The following is a 16,917-nucleotide window of genomic DNA, read 5'->3' on the forward strand; positions in this document are numbered from 1 at the left end:
GTGTGTGTGTGTGTGTGTGTGTGTGTGTGTGTGTGTGTGTGTGTGTGTGTGTGTGTGTGTTGTTTGTGTATATGTGTGTATATAATGCATTTGGTACTGAATTATTTATAGTATCTAGTTTTATATATATACTTTTCTCTCTTGAAAGGGTCATATGATTTTTGAAAAGGATGAATGAGTTATACATTTTATAATTATTGATCAAGGATTAAATGTAGCTAATATTGCCAGACTTGGTGTTAATTATGTTATGATAATCCTCATGCATTTTTATTTAAATTGGTTATGGTGGCACATCCATTTAATCCCAGAATTTGAGAGGCAGAGACAGATCTCTGTAAGTCCAATGCTAGCCTAGTCTTAATCAAGAATTCAACGGTGTCTCAAAGAAAAAAGAAAAAAAGGAAGAAAGAAAAAACAAAACAAAACAAAAATCTTATTTGTGGTGGCGCACGCCTTTAATCCCAGCACTTGGGAGGCGGAGGCAGGCGGATTTCTGAGTTCGAGGCCAGCCTGGTCTACAAAATGAGTTCCAGGACAGCCAGGGCTATACAGAGAAACCCTGTCTCAAAAAAACAAAAACAAACAAAAAAAACTGCCTTAACATAATTTTTGTTTGTTTGGATGGTTTTTGTTTTTTCCAGACAGAGTTTCTCTGTGTAGCCTTGGATGTCCTGAAACTAACTTGAAACTAACCAGGCTGGCCACATATTTAAGAGATCTGCCTACCTCTGCCTCCTGAGTGCTGAAATATGTGTACCACCATTGTCTGGCTCTTACATAAGTTTTTAAAATTCAAAATCTATGCATAATTAAGAGTGCATTAAAGAACATGGATTAGTAAGTAATCCGATTTAAATAAATTCAAGATAAAACTTACGTTTCATAAACGGCAAAGATAAACAAAACCACAAAAAACACAATATTGGTAGCCACAACAGCAACTTGATCAATACTTCCTTCAGGAATCTGAAGTTCATCTGTATTTTCTATAAATAGGAGAAAAGTAATATTAGTTATATATCTAATTTTCACATGATAGTAAAGTAATAGGAAATTCTTTGCCAGGAGTGATGGCTCACAACTATCATCCCAGGACTTGAGAGGCCAAGGCTGGATGGGGCTGGTGGGGAGTGGGGGTTGGTGGGGGTGTGTGTGCGGGAATAGGGCTCAGAGAGTAAGCAGTCTTCAATGGTATTTAAAGTAATTTGGCCACTCTTCAGGAAGCACACTGGAGTCTACTGTCTGCAGGAATTACTCAGGCTAGCTTATGTCTCTCCAATTGGTGTCTCCCAATCCAAGTGTGCATTTTATAGACATCATGAAAAATGCATTTGCTTTCATTTCCAGGTACTGATTTTTCGACTTTATCTAAAATTTAAACTTAATGATTTCACTAAGTTCTATCAGTAGTTCATTAAACCAGATCCCAGTTCTTTGGTTCATTTCAATGACTTTTTTTTTATGTCAACACTATATGAAATTTGTGCTAGTAAAAGTCTTTCTTTTGGGACCAGCAAGATGGCTCAATGGCAAAAGGCCCTTCCACCAAAGACAGTCTAGAGTTTGATTCCCCTAGACCTCTGTGGTGAGAGCAAACTCCCAAAGTACAGCATGTCATATACACAAAATAAACATTTTAAAATGTTTAACTTTACTTCCCCGTAATTAAAAAGGTTACATTAAACTTTGGGGGGCAGGGGGGTAGCAGGAGAGGCAGGCAGATCAGAGAAGGGTGGGAATGAGGGCAGTCTGTATATTGTGTACATATATTAAACTGTCTGAGAATATATTAATTACAAGTTATGTTAATGCCAGGGTTGGTGATATGCACTGTTATCTCTGTTCTCAGGAGGCTTAGGCAGCAGAATCATGAGTTGAAGACCGGCCTGAGCTATAAGACAAGACCTATCTCAAAAATGAAAATCATTTGTAACTTTGCAAGGCAGTGGCTTTAGAGGGCAAAGCACAATTCCTCACCTTGAACTAATTGTGTATTCAGTACAGACCATACCTGACACAACTTCAAAGTTATGCACACAGCCATATAAATCCAAGGACATCCATTCCTCATGTTGTTACTCAGTGTGGATGATGTAAATAACACAGGCATGGACAAGCTGAGTGCGTGTACGTGTGTGTGGTGGCAAGGGGGAAGCATGGTATGGCTTTCTTCAGGGAAAGCCATAGAAAGCATGTTAAGTTTCTATCTCAGGAGAAAGGAGGTTTAGAAATGGTCTGTAGTATTCATAGGAATCACTTCTGACTTTTCTTTCCAGTCACACCAAGAGTACTGGTCGCCTTCATCGGGATCCTTTCACAGAAGCAGTCCCTAGCTCTTCTGACCCTCATCCTATCTGGAGAACACCTCTAATTCTTAAGTACTACCCAGAGCCTCTCTTGACTTCTTGGAGTCAAGTATGAATACTGCTGAATTTCAGAGTGACATTTCCAACATACATGGTTAGCTTCCAGCCTCACAGTACTGGTTGCTGTAGGAATCTTGGAAATGTATCACAGGCTGAGGAAGTTGACTAAGTGCCTAATTACAAGGATTTTAAGGAAAGACTACTTCAATATATTGATCCAACTTTTAAGTTAAATTAATTGATATGTATGTATATCAGTGTCTTGCCTGCACATAAGTATATACTTAGTGCTTGTAGAGGTTCAGAGAGGGCTTCAGAGCCCCTGGAACTGGAGTTACAGTTAGTTATGAGCCACCATGTGGGGGCTGGGAACTGAACCCAGGTCCTCAGCAAGAGCAGTAAGTGCTGTTAACTGCTGAGCCATCACTCCACCCCACCCCCAATTATATGTACTTAGTAATTACAATCCCACTCTTAAATTTAAAAGATCAAATGAGTTTTTACCATTTGCATTTTATCAAGATATTTATTGAAATATTAAAATGATTTTATATGCAAGTATTTAGTAAAACTATACTTGGGTTTTGTATAGTATTATGAAGTCCCTGAGCAAGTACCAGCTTACATTCTTTCACATGGTTGAATGCCACAACCAGTAATTAAATAACAATTTATTAAGTAAAATACCCCTAACTCACCATATTGGGAACTTCTAAATAAGCCAAAAAAAAAAAAAAAAAAAAAAAGTATAAAGAAGACTGGTGAAATGTCTGCTGTGCANAATTTATTAAGTAAAATACCCCTAACTCACCATACAGAGAAACCCTATCTCAAAAAAAAAAAAAAAAAAAAAAAAAAAAGGTATAAAGAAGACTGGTGAAATGTCTGCTGTGCAGGCACTTAGATCTGAGTCCAGGTCCCCTGTGTCCATGTGAAACTCAGGAGTGGTGGTGCTGACCAGTAGCCCAGCCCTGGTGACAGAGACAGGTGGACTTTTGTGGGCTCCCTAGCCAACCATTCTATCCAAAATGGCAAGCTTAGGTCAGTGAGGGACTCTGACTCAGATGGTAAGGTGATAGGGCCACCCACCCATCTCAAAAGTTTTTTTTTAACCCAGAAATGTTCCTGTCCAAGTGAAGAACAGGGACAAAAAAAATGGAACAGAGACTGAAGGAAAGGCCAACTGGGGAACGGTCCCACCTGGGGATACATCATGTCTGCAGACACTAAACCCAACATTGTTGGAGTGGTCAAGAGGCACTTGTGGACTGGTACCAAGTGTGGCAGTTCCTGGGAAGGTCCAGCCAGCAACTGACCGATGCAGATGTGGATGCTTAAAGTCAACTATCAGGCTGAACTCAGGGAACCTGGTGGGGAGCAGGCTGGAGGAGTGGAGGGGGATTGCAACCCCATTGGAAGAACAGCATAGGCTGGCCTGACCACCCAGTTCTCCCAGAAACTAGAATACCAACCAAGGAGTGTACCTAAAGGGATCTTTGGCTCCAGATACATATGTAGCAGAGGATGGCCTTGCTGGACAGCAACAGTAGGGGAGGCCCTTGGTCCCGGAGAGGTTTGAGGCAGCTGAGTAGGGGGGTGCTGGAGCAGTGGGGCGGAAGAGTGTGGGAGGGTGGAGGAACACTTTCATACAGGCAAAAGGGAGGGCAGATGAGGAATGGGGGGGGGTGACGGAGGGGTAACCGGGAAGTGGGATATCATTTGAGATATAATAATAGTAATATAAGAAGTTATATAATTAGAGAACAAACAAGGCAAACATCTGATGTGGACCTCTGACCTCTGAGTACACCTACATGGGCAAACACATCTGCACACATATACACATGGATACACCACAAAATAATTTAAAAGATGAAAATGCTTATTTACACAATAACAGAAGGCCTTCTGTTGTGATTAAGGTTCTGGGAGCTGCTGGACACTGGGTGTAGTACAACTGTGACCTCAGTACTGAGGCAGAGGAGCTCAAGGTATAGGAGAGCCTTGCCCTCAAGCACTTCATTTTCAAGGCCAGTCTGAGCTACATACTGAGACACTGTTTCAAAACAACCACAAAAACTGCTTGAGGCAGACCCTGTACTAGAGTTACCAGAAGCATGGCAGGGAATACAAGGGTTTTGAGACACCCTCTTTGAAAAACACAAGCAATGGCTTTAGTCTTGCCAATCATAAACACCACATAACAGATAGGTATAGGTTTGTTTAAGTAAGTTAATGTGTGTTTCTTTTACCTTTAAAAATATTCCCCAGTCACCCACTGTATTGTGCTGAGGGGCAAAAGCCATGTGAATACCAAGAATCAGGATACTCAGGTGGTGCCACACAGGCTAACAGTACCTTCTCGAAAATTCACACTCTTACACTGGCGTCCCAAGTCATCCACACGATGCTCTCTTAAAAAGAAAAGCACAAGTATTAACGAGACCTTAATTCAGAAACAGTTTGCTTATCAGCACCCTATCTTTTCCATAGCCAGACTAGGTTTTTCTTATTGGCTTCTGAGAAATAGGGTTATTAGTGATTTACTAATAAATATAACCAATAAACCTAAAAATATCTTTTTTTTTATTACTGAGCATGAAGAATAGGGCCTTATACATGCTGGACAAATGAGCCACAAGTCTTGAGCTATATTTCCAGAGTGAGCTTTGGTAAGGAAAGGCCCTCACCTGGGATCAGCTGTCAGCCGCCTGGGATCAAGTAATTCTCTGGCCTCACTCTCCTGATCAGGAAGACCACATATCATCATATAAGACATTTTCAAAATTTATTTAGAAGCATATGTGATTTACCTTAGTACATTTTTAAATTTTTCAATGCTTTAAAAATTAGCTATGAGTGGTTTTGGAAAATTGAATGAAGCACTCTAAGAAAATATAATGTAACAATGCTAGTATTATTGGTAACATACACCTATAATCCCAGCATTTCAGAGGTTAAGGTAAGAGAAGTTCTCAGGCAGCTTTGTCCACACAGTAAGACATTTTCTAAAAACTAAAAACAAGAAATACAAAGTAATGGTACTAGTTTTAGAAAATGAAATATCATTTCCACATTTAAAAACTTACAGTTAGTAAATCAAGAATAGATCTTCCTAATTTGTGTTCATTCCTAATCTGTTTTATTACTGCAATTGCCAATATAATATACTTTAGCTGATCAAAAACTATGACCCCACCTATAGACAGCAAAACATAAAGAATTCACAGGGCCAGGCCTCACAGATCAGGCCTATAATCTCAGCTACCTGGAGGCTAATGCAGGAGGTTGCAAAGTTAAGCCCTGCCTGGTACAGGATTAGGCAACTTAACAGGACCCTATATCAAAATAAAAAGTAAAAGTGGCTAGAGAGGAGCTTCAGCAGCTAAAAGCACTTGATGTTCTTGCAGAACACCCAGATTTGGTTCTGAAACCTAACTATAGGGTTATTAATGATTTACTAATAAATATAACCAATAAACCTAAAAATATCTTCACCACTTCAAGGTGACCTAATTCTCCCTTCTGGTTCCTGAAGGCATTGCATGCATGTGGTTCACATATATACTTGTAGGTAAATACTTAGAAACATAAAAGTAAATATTTATAATGGGTGCTAAGACCTGGGGTTCCAGAGTGGTAGAGGGTATATTTAGCATGTATGAGGACCAAGGTTCAATCCTCAGTCCTATATACACAAAAAGACTTCATAGGAATAATTATACTTCAGTAATAACAAGGCTTGTTAACTTTTAGAATCTACAAATATAGCTTATCACTTCTATGTAGTTACCTTAATATAAAAAGAATCAGAATAATGTTTAGAATTCCCAGGAAGGCTGCAAGTAAAACTGGTGCTGTATACATGTTGACCTGCAGCTTGATGATGTCCCACGTCACACCCTTTTCTCCAATGAGTGCAAAGCAAGTCTGAAAAACTGATAAAGAAATATGTATACAAGTCAGTTTTGATATGGGAACCAAAAGCTAAAAACTATACAAGATGCTTACCACAGACTGCTAGTACATAGGAGCTACCATATGTTAAGGAATCTCAACAGGAGTGAAAAAAATTGGCTCTTGGTTAGTGGAGACAATTTATCCTTTTCTTATATAAATCACAGACATACATACGTATGTGTGTATACACACACACACACACACACACACACACACACACACATATATATATATATATATATATACACACACACACACACACTTGCACATATATTATTATATGTGATAAATATGTGGCATAACATTGCAGGCAGGATGAAATAAGTAGCAAACCATCTAAGAAGGCTCTTCGGGGAGACAGTGTTAACGATGTGACATAGATGTGTGCACTGACAAACTAACAAGCCAACTCCTCATCTCTTCATCTTTCCGTTTTATTAGCATCTATTATTTTTACACAGTTGGATTTATTATAATATTTTCACGGATCTATAACATGTTCTTCATTTTTGTGGGGGAGGAGGAGTACTGAGAATGGGGTCTTTGGCATGCCAAGTATCTACCCTACCACTGAGCACCCAGCACCTACTTTTCTAAAAATAAAAAAAAGAAAGCTACTCTATATGAAAGTTAAGCTACAATGTATTCAGCAAGTAAATGATAAATGTTCAGTTGAATTGCTCTAGGGTCCTCTGTGCATGTGGGGTGGGAGGGCTTTCATTTGCCAGGCTGTGCCTGTGAAGGTGAGAGAACAGCTGAAGAGTCTCATCTGCCCTTCCACAGTGTGGTCGCAAGGGAGCAAACTCGGCCCACCAAGTTTGGCAGTGAGTGCAAAGGTAAAGACCCACTGAGCAATCCTGTTGGCTAAACTAATTAGGATGCTAATCACCTTCATTACAAGAAAGAGAAATATGACATTTTCGAGTCAAATATTTTTAATATTACTGTGTAGGTGGTCTTTAAATTATGCGCATTTACTATCACTTAATATTAAGTCCATGTTGAAACTTGGCTGAGAGGATTGTCCATGGGCCCTGTCAGTGACTGGGATCTAACTTCAGCTAAGGACGAGAGCAGATGCTGTCCTTACAATAGCACTGTTCAAAGCAACCAGAAAAACGTCAGTTCTGGGCCCGGGACTTCCCACCTATTTTGGAGATTCTAGATAGACTTTTTATACCATGAGATTAGAGATTTGTTCATCTGTAAAATGGGCAAACAATGCTTAAGTAAGAGCTCTGGTATTGAGGCAAATAGAAGTGTATTAAAAACACTACTGTCAGGCTGGAAAGATAGCTCAGCAGTTAAGAGCACGGACTGCTCTTCCAGAGGTCCTGAGTTCAATTCCCAGCCACCACATGGTGGCTCACAACCATCTGTAATGGAAACCTATGCCCTCTTCTGGTGTGTCTAAAGAGAACAGCAGGGTACTCATATACATAAAATGAATAAATAATTTTTTAAAAAGACTTATTTAAAAAACAAAACAAAACCCACTACAGTCCCTCCCTGCTAAGGCTATATATAGGTCAGTGGTGGAGTGATTGCCTCGCATGCACAAAGCCTTGAGTTCTGTCTGATCTGTGACACACACACACACACACACACACACACACACACTTGGGTTACAGTGCTTAACTTTCTTACAGTCACAGTGGGTTAGTTATGGATCTGGATCCCTGTACTTTGAGCATGTTAACCCTTCTTACTTTCTCAGCTCCCTCCTTCCTTCTCCCTTTAGCCACAAAGTCTCACAGATGGATTACATGTAAATTTGAACCTCAAAAGTTATCCTGATTCAAATTTAAGTAGGCACGTAAAGACCCCCTACCTGGACCGAGAATAAAGCCCAGGGCTTGGCATGTGCTCGTATTAGCCATGGCGTTGGTTCTTTCCTGAAGGGAAGTAGCACCAGCAATGTATGATCTGACAACAGCAACATTTCCTAGGGAGTAAAGGGGAGGAATCAGCCTCCAGCTGTAACGCTTACCTCACCCAGCTTTACACAGAGCAAGAAATACTAAAGAACACCCTGGTCCCTTCTATGCCACCGTACAACGTAAGATTTTGACTGAACAAACACAAAACTATGGAACACAGTATTGTCTTGTATACAGAAACAATGCAGCTAGGCTAGGGGTGCACATCTATAATGCCAGCAACTGGGTGGAAGAGGTCAGCACAGAGTTCTAGGCCAGCCTAAGGTATATAGTGAGACCTTGTCTCAAAAACAACCCCCACCACCAAAACAAGAATCAAAATAAAACTTGCCACCCATAGGACTAAAGACACAGTTCTAGATCATGTAAAATGACATTACAATACCAAGATTTTATCAAATAATAGGCAGCTGCACATTAACGGCAGACTGCCATGCTATAAGGAAATGTGCCCCAAACTGCATAGGTATGTAATACAGAACCTGAATAACTGCACTAAGAATTTAAGTACAATACTTCTGGCTGGAAAGGGCTCAGGGGTTAGGCATTCACAGTGTTCTCTTGTAGCACACTTGATTTCAGTTCCTAGCACCCACTTTAGACACCTCACAGGCAAGGTAGCTCCAGCTCTGGGGAATTCAGTGCCATCTACTGGCCTCTGAGGGTACTCACACTTGCAAATTTTCACAGACATACATAATACGTTTTAAAATAAAATAAAAGTTTTAAAAATGTTTCAAGCATTTATTTTTAGTAAAGACTCTGCTAGGAACCACAGAACATTTAAAATATCATTTACTGCTTCTAATGCAAAAAAAAAAAAAAAGAAGAAAGAAAGAAAGCTTACTATAATTGGCGGGGAATGACGGAACCAATACAATAGGGCAAGCAAAGGCCAAAAATAGAAAAGGATGCATTCAAGACGCTTGAAAGGGCTCCACACTACACATAGCACTTAATGTGTGCCCTGAGGGTGAAGACTGGTGAACATGCACGTAACAGAAGGATCATGGACAGAGGCAGAATTTGCTGAACCAGGGATGTAAAACTGAGAAGGGATGACACAGGGGAGAGACATGGCTAGGAACAGTAAGAAGAATGTGACCTAACACACACAAACACACATGCATGCACAGTTACCTGCTCCAAATCCCACCAATCCACGAGCAATCAACATGTAGTATTTATTATGAGCAGCTGGCACGTGGACATACGCATATAGGCAGTTGGCTGCCACCGAAATAGAGATGGAGACGATAAGAGGTTCTTTTCTCGGCCTATAATTAGACCATAAGCCAAATAGAGGTGAAGCTACCATTTGGCCAAGACTATATGAAGCAATAACCCAGCCCAAAAAACTTGCATCAGCTGTCTGATCAATCTGCAGAGAGAAGTAAATGCTTTGAGAGTCATTACACAACAGCAGTCTTTAGTTCTGGCAGTCACAAACATTCCAAGGCAGATTTCTTTTTTTTTTTTTTTTTTTTTTTTTAGGTTTAATCAGGAAAGCAAAGTTTATTCATGTTTGAAACTACATATAACTACCACAAGGAAGACTTTTCAATCCAGGGTGTGAGCCAGTAGAAAGGAACACGGAACGCTTTTAATACATCAGAATCACCGCCAAGGCAGATTTCTAATGTATGTAAGTCTCAGAAACTGGTAACTAAGTGCCTGGGAACATGGCTGCTAGGTCACTTAGTAAAACTATAATTAGCTTGTGGCAAATATCCAGGCTGTACTGTAGTGTGGCTGAACCACCTGAATTTCTACCAGAACCTTTGTGGGTTAGTATTTCTGTGGAGAAATCCTAAACAGGCAACAATCAAGGTGGGGGGGGGGTGGGATTCTATCACTGTACATCCAACATCATACCATATGGTAAATACTAATGATACAGAGATGAAGTGGTGTCAAGCTTTCATGTCCTCCTCAGAATTGACTCCAGGACACCAGAGGACACCAGGATGAGTGCACACATTGGCCTTTTACATAGAACATGTCTGCAAACCAACCACACATCCTCTATAGGCGTAAGTCATCTCTGATCACTTATAATGCCTACTACAATGCAAATTCTGTAAACATAGCTGCCACATAGTACAGCTTAGGGAGTGATATTTCCAAACCACGTTTTCTTGAATTTGTTGGATACAGCTTCAAGGATGAGGAGGAGCAACTATTAACACGTTTTCTGGACAAAATTGGGTAATGGCAACCAGAGAAAGCTTTCTGGAGGACATGAGAGGTGCAGAGGTGTGAAGGGAGAACCAAACGATAGAAAGGACGAAGGGGAGGAGAGAGGAAGGAAAACACAGGAAGGAAGGAGAGAAAAGGAGCTGGAAAGGAGCTAAGATAACTGTGTGCAGCCCAGCAGAGCCTGAGTCACTGAAGTAAGTTAAACACATTGCTGTCTATGTATCTGCTATAGGCCAAAGCCTAACACATATGTATCTCTGGAAAATCAATAAGCAAAGAGGGAGCTGGTAAAGATACAGAGAATTTAAGCCCAAGTAATCATCGTTAAGAGGCCGAGAGTTCCAGGTGAGGAGAGGACAATGTAAGCTCTGACCTTCACACACAAAGGATGAGAGTAAACTAAAAACACAGACACTTTTCTTGTCACTGTTCTAGGACAGAGCAGTTAACAACCATATAATGTTGGCATTGTCCTAGACATCATATGTAATCTAGAGATGACTGCAGCATACATCTGAATATTATATGCAAATACTACATCACTTTATGTAACAGACTTGCACATCCACACTTTTAGGTACACTCTGGGGGGACCTGAAAACCAATCTCCCAGGAATATCAAGAGACAGCCATATTGCCTATCCTTTTCACAAGTTTTCCTGAAAACCCAAATTAATTCAACAGGAAAATCATGAAATTATTCCTCAGAAATATGATCAGTACATTTTAAGAATCCACTTGTCTTCTTGAGCTGTTCTTCCCTAGGGAGGGTGTGACAAGGTCATGAGTCAGTGACAGCTGAGTCAGTTGGCAGTCACAGCTTTACTCTCTTTGCTACTCTCTAGGCAGTTGTCTGCTTCTTGGCACAGCATCCTTTTTGCTTCAAATGTTTTTGTCTGTACAATAAAGCATATGACCAACTTATACTGCCATTGAGGAACTATTACTTTAAGTTATTCTAGAACAGATCAAACTACAACACACTAAAGACACTCTTTAGACAATGCTTAATAACATTAGAGTTACCTCTACTGTTAGTTCAAAAAACAGATTGAAATGCACAAACCTTTTGAAGATATGGCCAGATGGACATTATCACTATAGAAAAACCTGCAAAGAGGCAGACATGTTTACTTGCATTATAATGATGTAATCACTATTAGAGCCATAGCTTTTGGAAATACAGCAAAGATTTTTTAAAATATTCTGAACCTGACAATTTATATACACAATGCTTAATTAATCAAGCAGTAAAATGTTAATTATCAGAAGAAGAATAAATTCTAATAACAAAATAGAAACAAGGTAATTATAGTCCCTGACTATGCTTGATCTAGCAAGGGCAAAGAATTTGTCTCTCTTCTCTCATGTATCTTTGCCATAGTGGAAATTACTGAAAGCTCTGTTGAGTCTTCATAGCACACATGAGTAGAAGAAAGGCCACCTTGTCAGAGGGAAATCATCTGTACTGTTTGAAAGAGCAATTCACTGCAAGGAAGTGAAGGAACTGGAACACCATCTCAAGGGAAGTAATATAAACTAAGTTACTTGAAGATGGCCATACTTCAAAAGCAAACTCCTGATTCCTGATAAGTTTTCCCACTCAATGCTATAACGGAAAACTCTTACACTGTTTGTCAACGTTGCCTTTTTTTGTTTTTTACTTTTCTGTAGTGATGGGGATCAAACCAGGCCTCATAAATTCTAGGTAAGTACTCTACCAGCCAGTTACAGTCCAGCCCGATTTGTCCATTCTAAATGTTAGGCAAATCTAGTCGAAAATTGTGGAAGGCCTATTCTTAAATGTTTAGCTTTATTTCTGGGAGTACTGGCCCATCTCTGTAATCTCAGCATTTGGGAGGCTGAGGCAGGGGGATCAAAAGTTTCAAACCAACTTGAGACATTGCTTTAATCCCAGTACTCAGGAGGCAGAGGCAGGCGAATTTCTGAATTCGAGGCCAGCCTGGTCTACAAAGTGAGCTCTAGGATAGCCAGGGCTATATAGAGAAACCCTGTCTCAAAAAAAAAAAAAGAAAAAAAAAAAAAAGAAAAAGAAATGCACCACATGGCTCCTCCCTTTAAAGTATACAATTCATGTAGGAGATAGGAGAGGGCAACAGGAGGGTGACTATATTCAAAGCACACTACATAGGGCTGGGATGATGGGTCAGTATGTAAAGTGCTTGCCACACAAGCATGGAGACCTTAGTTTGGACTCTCAGCATTACAAAAAGCTGGATGCAGAGGTCATCATGCTAACCCTGGTGCTGAGGAGAGGGGGTAGAGTCAGGCAGGACTGGCTTCCTTCACTAAGCAGAATACCCTAAGATTCATGCTCCAGTAGTAGTGTTTCTACTGTTCTGCTATTAGTGTTTCGGTCACAGTCTATTGGCTTGGGCTGAAGGGATGGCTCAGTGGTTAAGAGCACCTAGTCTTCTAGAGGACCTGCATTCAGTTCCCAGCACCCAGATGGTGGCCCACAGCCATCTGTAACTCTGGATCCCAAGTTCCAAGGGATCCAACAGCTTCTTCTGACCTCTTCACATATACACGTGCAGGAAAACACTCACATAGACAACATAATAATTGCAAAAGAAAAAACAGAAGTCTAGTTTCTTGAAATAGAGTCTCAGTATGTAGCCTGTGCTACATAGGTTCCAGAGATTGAACTCAGGTCCTTAGTTGAACTTTTATCCACTGAGTCATCCTGATGTCCCCAGCATCTGTTCTGAATATAACCAACTTTATTATTAGCCTCATCTTCCTGTTTTTGTTTTACTTTGTTTTTAAAAGTTTTTTGGTTTTTGGTTTTGTTTTTTGTATTATTATTATTATTATTGTTATTTTGGCAGTGTTGGGGACCTCAGGACCCTGACCATACTAGGCAGCACTCTTTCTGAGGTGTACACAACTCTCTAAGTATTTAGAATTGAATTGACTCTGAGGAATAAGGGAGTTCAAGAGCCAATCAATTCTTCGGCAGACCTGGTGGCCCACACCTCTAATCTCAGCATGTAGGAGGCTGAGACAGGAGGGTCAACAGTGCGGGGCACACAGTGAAACTGTTTCAAAATATCTCCCAACCAGAACATTAAAAAAGGTACATTTTACAGTAAAGAAAGTTACATCAAGTAAAATCTCTAGCATGCCAATTAATATCTGAAGTAATTTTTTTCTGTTATAAAACTTGAAACTGTTTCTTAAGACAGCTGAGCAATAAAAACTATTTTAAAGGAAGAAATCAAATCAGTCTGGCATGATGGTACGCACCTATAATCTCAATACTAGGGAGGCTCGGATAGCAGAACCCTGAGTTCAAGGCCAGCCTGGGCTACATAGTGAGGCTTTTTCTAAATAGGTAAACTGGGCATGCATTTAATCCTAGCACTTGAGGGAGGGGGCAGACAGATCCCTAAGGCCAGCCTAGTCTACAGAGAAAGTTCCAGGATAACCAGGGCTATACAGAAAAACCTATCTCAAAAAACAACAAATAAATGGATAAGTAACTACCCTTAAAACTGTCCAAAGCTAAAGCATTTTACTCTGAACTGTAGAACTGTGCAGCTTCTGGCACTTACCCACACTGCTGAGGAACATTGTAAGGTAGAGGATCCTCACAGACTTCCATCTACTCTTGTAATGCTCTTGGGTTTCTATCATGCCCCATTCTCTAGGTGGAAAGAAGAAAAGGGTTAACAGAGTTGAGAGTCCCTAATCTTAAAACTCCAAATCCAAAATGTTAACTGTGGGTGGAGATTCCATCACCTGACTTCAGTGAATCACAGCAAAATGCACGTGTACTATCTCCTCCAAAGATCCAGGAACTAGAAAAGAAAACCCCATGCATTTCGGATAATACACAAGATCTGGACCTCCTGATCACTAGGAGCAGGGATTTATGCATTAACAAGTGGGCCACACTGTGGTGGCACACTCCTTTGATCCCAGCACTCAGGAGACGGAAGCAGGCAGATCTCTAAGTTGGAAGCTAGCTGGTCTACAATTGAGTTCCAGGACAGCCAAGGCTACACAGAAAACCCTGTCTCAAAAAAACAAACCAACAAACAAAAGATATAAAAGTTATATAACAAGCAAAATTTATTAATATTGGCTATGGTTACACTAGTTCACCTCTGAAAAAGCATTTTAAATTTCACTGGATTGTAGGGCTGTATTAATGCACCACTATACAGTTATTTAGAAGATACAAGATACCTTTAAAAAGTAAAATGTTTTTCAAAGCAATTATTTTACTATTTTTTTTCTTTTTTCAAGTTTTGGTGTTTATATGGTAGGGGTGTGCATATGGTGGCCTGATGGAAGATATGGACAGTCTGGCTAGCCAGGTTGTTCTGGGACCCCCGTCTCTTTCCTTCGATGGTGGAATTACAGGTGGGTCATCATAACCACATGGCATTTACATGAGTTTCTAGGGATCCAAACTCTAGTCCTCTCGCATGCACAGCAAGCATTTTAACCACTGAGCCATGTCCTCAGCTCTCCTTTTCTATTGCCACATGCAAGAGAAAGGTATTAATCTAACAGGATGAATGAACACACTTTCTCAAGAAAAGTTACATAAAGTAGCTACAAGAAATAGATCTCCTCCAAATGGGATATATTGAACACTAATTACTATGAGGATGGTGAGATGGGTAAAGGTTCCTGCCCAATGACCTGGATTCCCTTCCTAGAACTCACACAGTAGAATTAAAGACCTTTACAGGTATAACATGGCACACATGTGCCCCCCCCACACACACACAAATGAATGAGCAAATACAGAAAAGATATATGTATATACTTTTCGGACTGGAGAGATGGCTCAGCGGTTAAGAGCACCGACTGCTCTTCCAGAGGTCCTGAGTTCAATTCCCAGGATCTGATGTCCTCTTCTGGTATGTCTGAAGAGAGCAATGGTATACTCATATACATAAAATAAATAACTAATCTTTTTTTTTTTTTAAGATCTACTTTTCTATAATTACTCTCATGTTTCTGGCACTCATTCTGGATGAAAGCATATTACTTTTGCTGTGAGCTGTTCTGACTGGAATGATGTGACCTAAGACAGTGCCAGCCTGGAGCTTCCTGGAGCACCGCCCTTTGCTCTGACATGAATTACCAAATAAGTCCTACTTGTGGACCAAAGAGCTTATGGGGATACAGCAGACTAAAAGTGAGTATATAACTGACATCCTACCTCTGTTAGGTGATACCTGAGTGTTTATGCTTATTAAATGACTAAATAAGTACCAAACAGAATTGGCAAATTTACCTTGATGTGGGTACTACTATTTCCACAAATCCAGAAACACTTAAACAGAAAAAAATGCCCAATTATGTTCCAAGAGTATTTTCTTTTGGAGAAAGGGCTTCATTTGTTTCTGTTGCCACTGTTGTTTGTTAAGAGATGGTTCTATGCCGGGCTGGCCACAGAGTCTAAATCCTCTTCCCTCAGTAAAGCTCTGGTACCATGATGTCTGTGGTCCCAGAGTATTTTACAAAATAGACTGTGATGTTGTCAAATTTAATCATCATTGAAAACCTTTCTTTTTTCAAATGTAACGTTAGGCTTAGAATTGTCAGAAGGAAGCTGGAAGTAGCACATGCCTTTTGATCCCAGCACTCGGGAGGCAGAGGCAGGTGGATCTCTGTAGTTGTAGGGCAGCCTAGATCAAGTTCCAGGGAAGCCAGGGCTACATAGAGAAACCCTATCTCAAACAAACAAGAAATGGCAGGGAAGCTGGGCGTGGTGGTGCTCGCCTTTAATCCCAGCACTTGGGAGGCAGAGGCAGGCGGATTTCTGAGTTCGAGGCCAGCCTGGTCTACAGAGTGAGTTCCAGGACAGCCAGGGCTACACAGGGAAACCCTGCCTCAAAAAAACAAAAAAAGAAAAGAAAAAAGAAATGGCAGGGAAGAAGAAACATGTTTACATGTACTATTTGCCAAGGATATTCGTTACTGATATTTATGTGTTTTGTTTTTATTATATTTACTCATTTTTTATTTTTTATAATATGTGTTTGAGTGCTGCAGCATGCATGTAGAGGTCAAAGGATAAACTGAGAGTCAGTTTTCTCTACCCAGTAGATCCAAGAATCAAAGTTAAGGTCATCAAGCTGAGAAGCAAGCTCCTACATCCACTAAGCCATCTTTCCAGCCCCCATTACTGATACATTCTGAGTACTTAAAATACTGCATATATTATAATATAGTGACCTACACACAGACCGTTTAATCATGATATAAAATATCTGAAAAAGATAAACTCAAGATTCACGTATTACAAAATCAACATACTTGAATTTAATGTATACCATTGCAGTTAATTACATACTGGGAACAGCATGCATCATTGAATCTCAGATTATGGATTTTTGTATCAATTTAATACTTTGCTAGTATTATACTTTTAGAGACCCATTATTAATCTCTGATGATTAGAA

The 16,917-nt window shown here is 40.1% G+C and overlaps 1 protein-coding gene across 1 annotated transcript in view; it reads right to left on the bottom strand.

The window, feature by feature from the left end:
- Mfsd8 (major facilitator superfamily domain containing 8) overlaps window positions 1–16,917 on the bottom strand; it is a 30,077-nt gene that overhangs the window by 8,197 nt on the left and 4,963 nt on the right. Inside the window, exons 2-8 of the mRNA XM_021195706.1 lie at window positions 14,047–14,138; window positions 11,535–11,578; window positions 9,410–9,650; window positions 8,161–8,274; window positions 6,163–6,307; window positions 4,728–4,783; window positions 881–989 (exon numbers count right to left, since the gene is read on the bottom strand). Coding sequence (XP_021051365.1) covers window positions 881–989; window positions 4,728–4,783; window positions 6,163–6,307; window positions 8,161–8,274; window positions 9,410–9,650; window positions 11,535–11,578; window positions 14,047–14,138 — 801 coding nt within the window. The remainder of the gene's footprint in view (window positions 1–880; window positions 990–4,727; window positions 4,784–6,162; window positions 6,308–8,160; window positions 8,275–9,409; window positions 9,651–11,534; window positions 11,579–14,046; window positions 14,139–16,917) is intronic.

Source organism: Mus pahari, chromosome 4 (genome assembly GCF_900095145.1).
Source record: "Mus pahari chromosome 4, PAHARI_EIJ_v1.1, whole genome shotgun sequence".
Classification (NCBI taxonomy): Eukaryota; Metazoa; Chordata; class Mammalia; order Rodentia; family Muridae; genus Mus; species Mus pahari.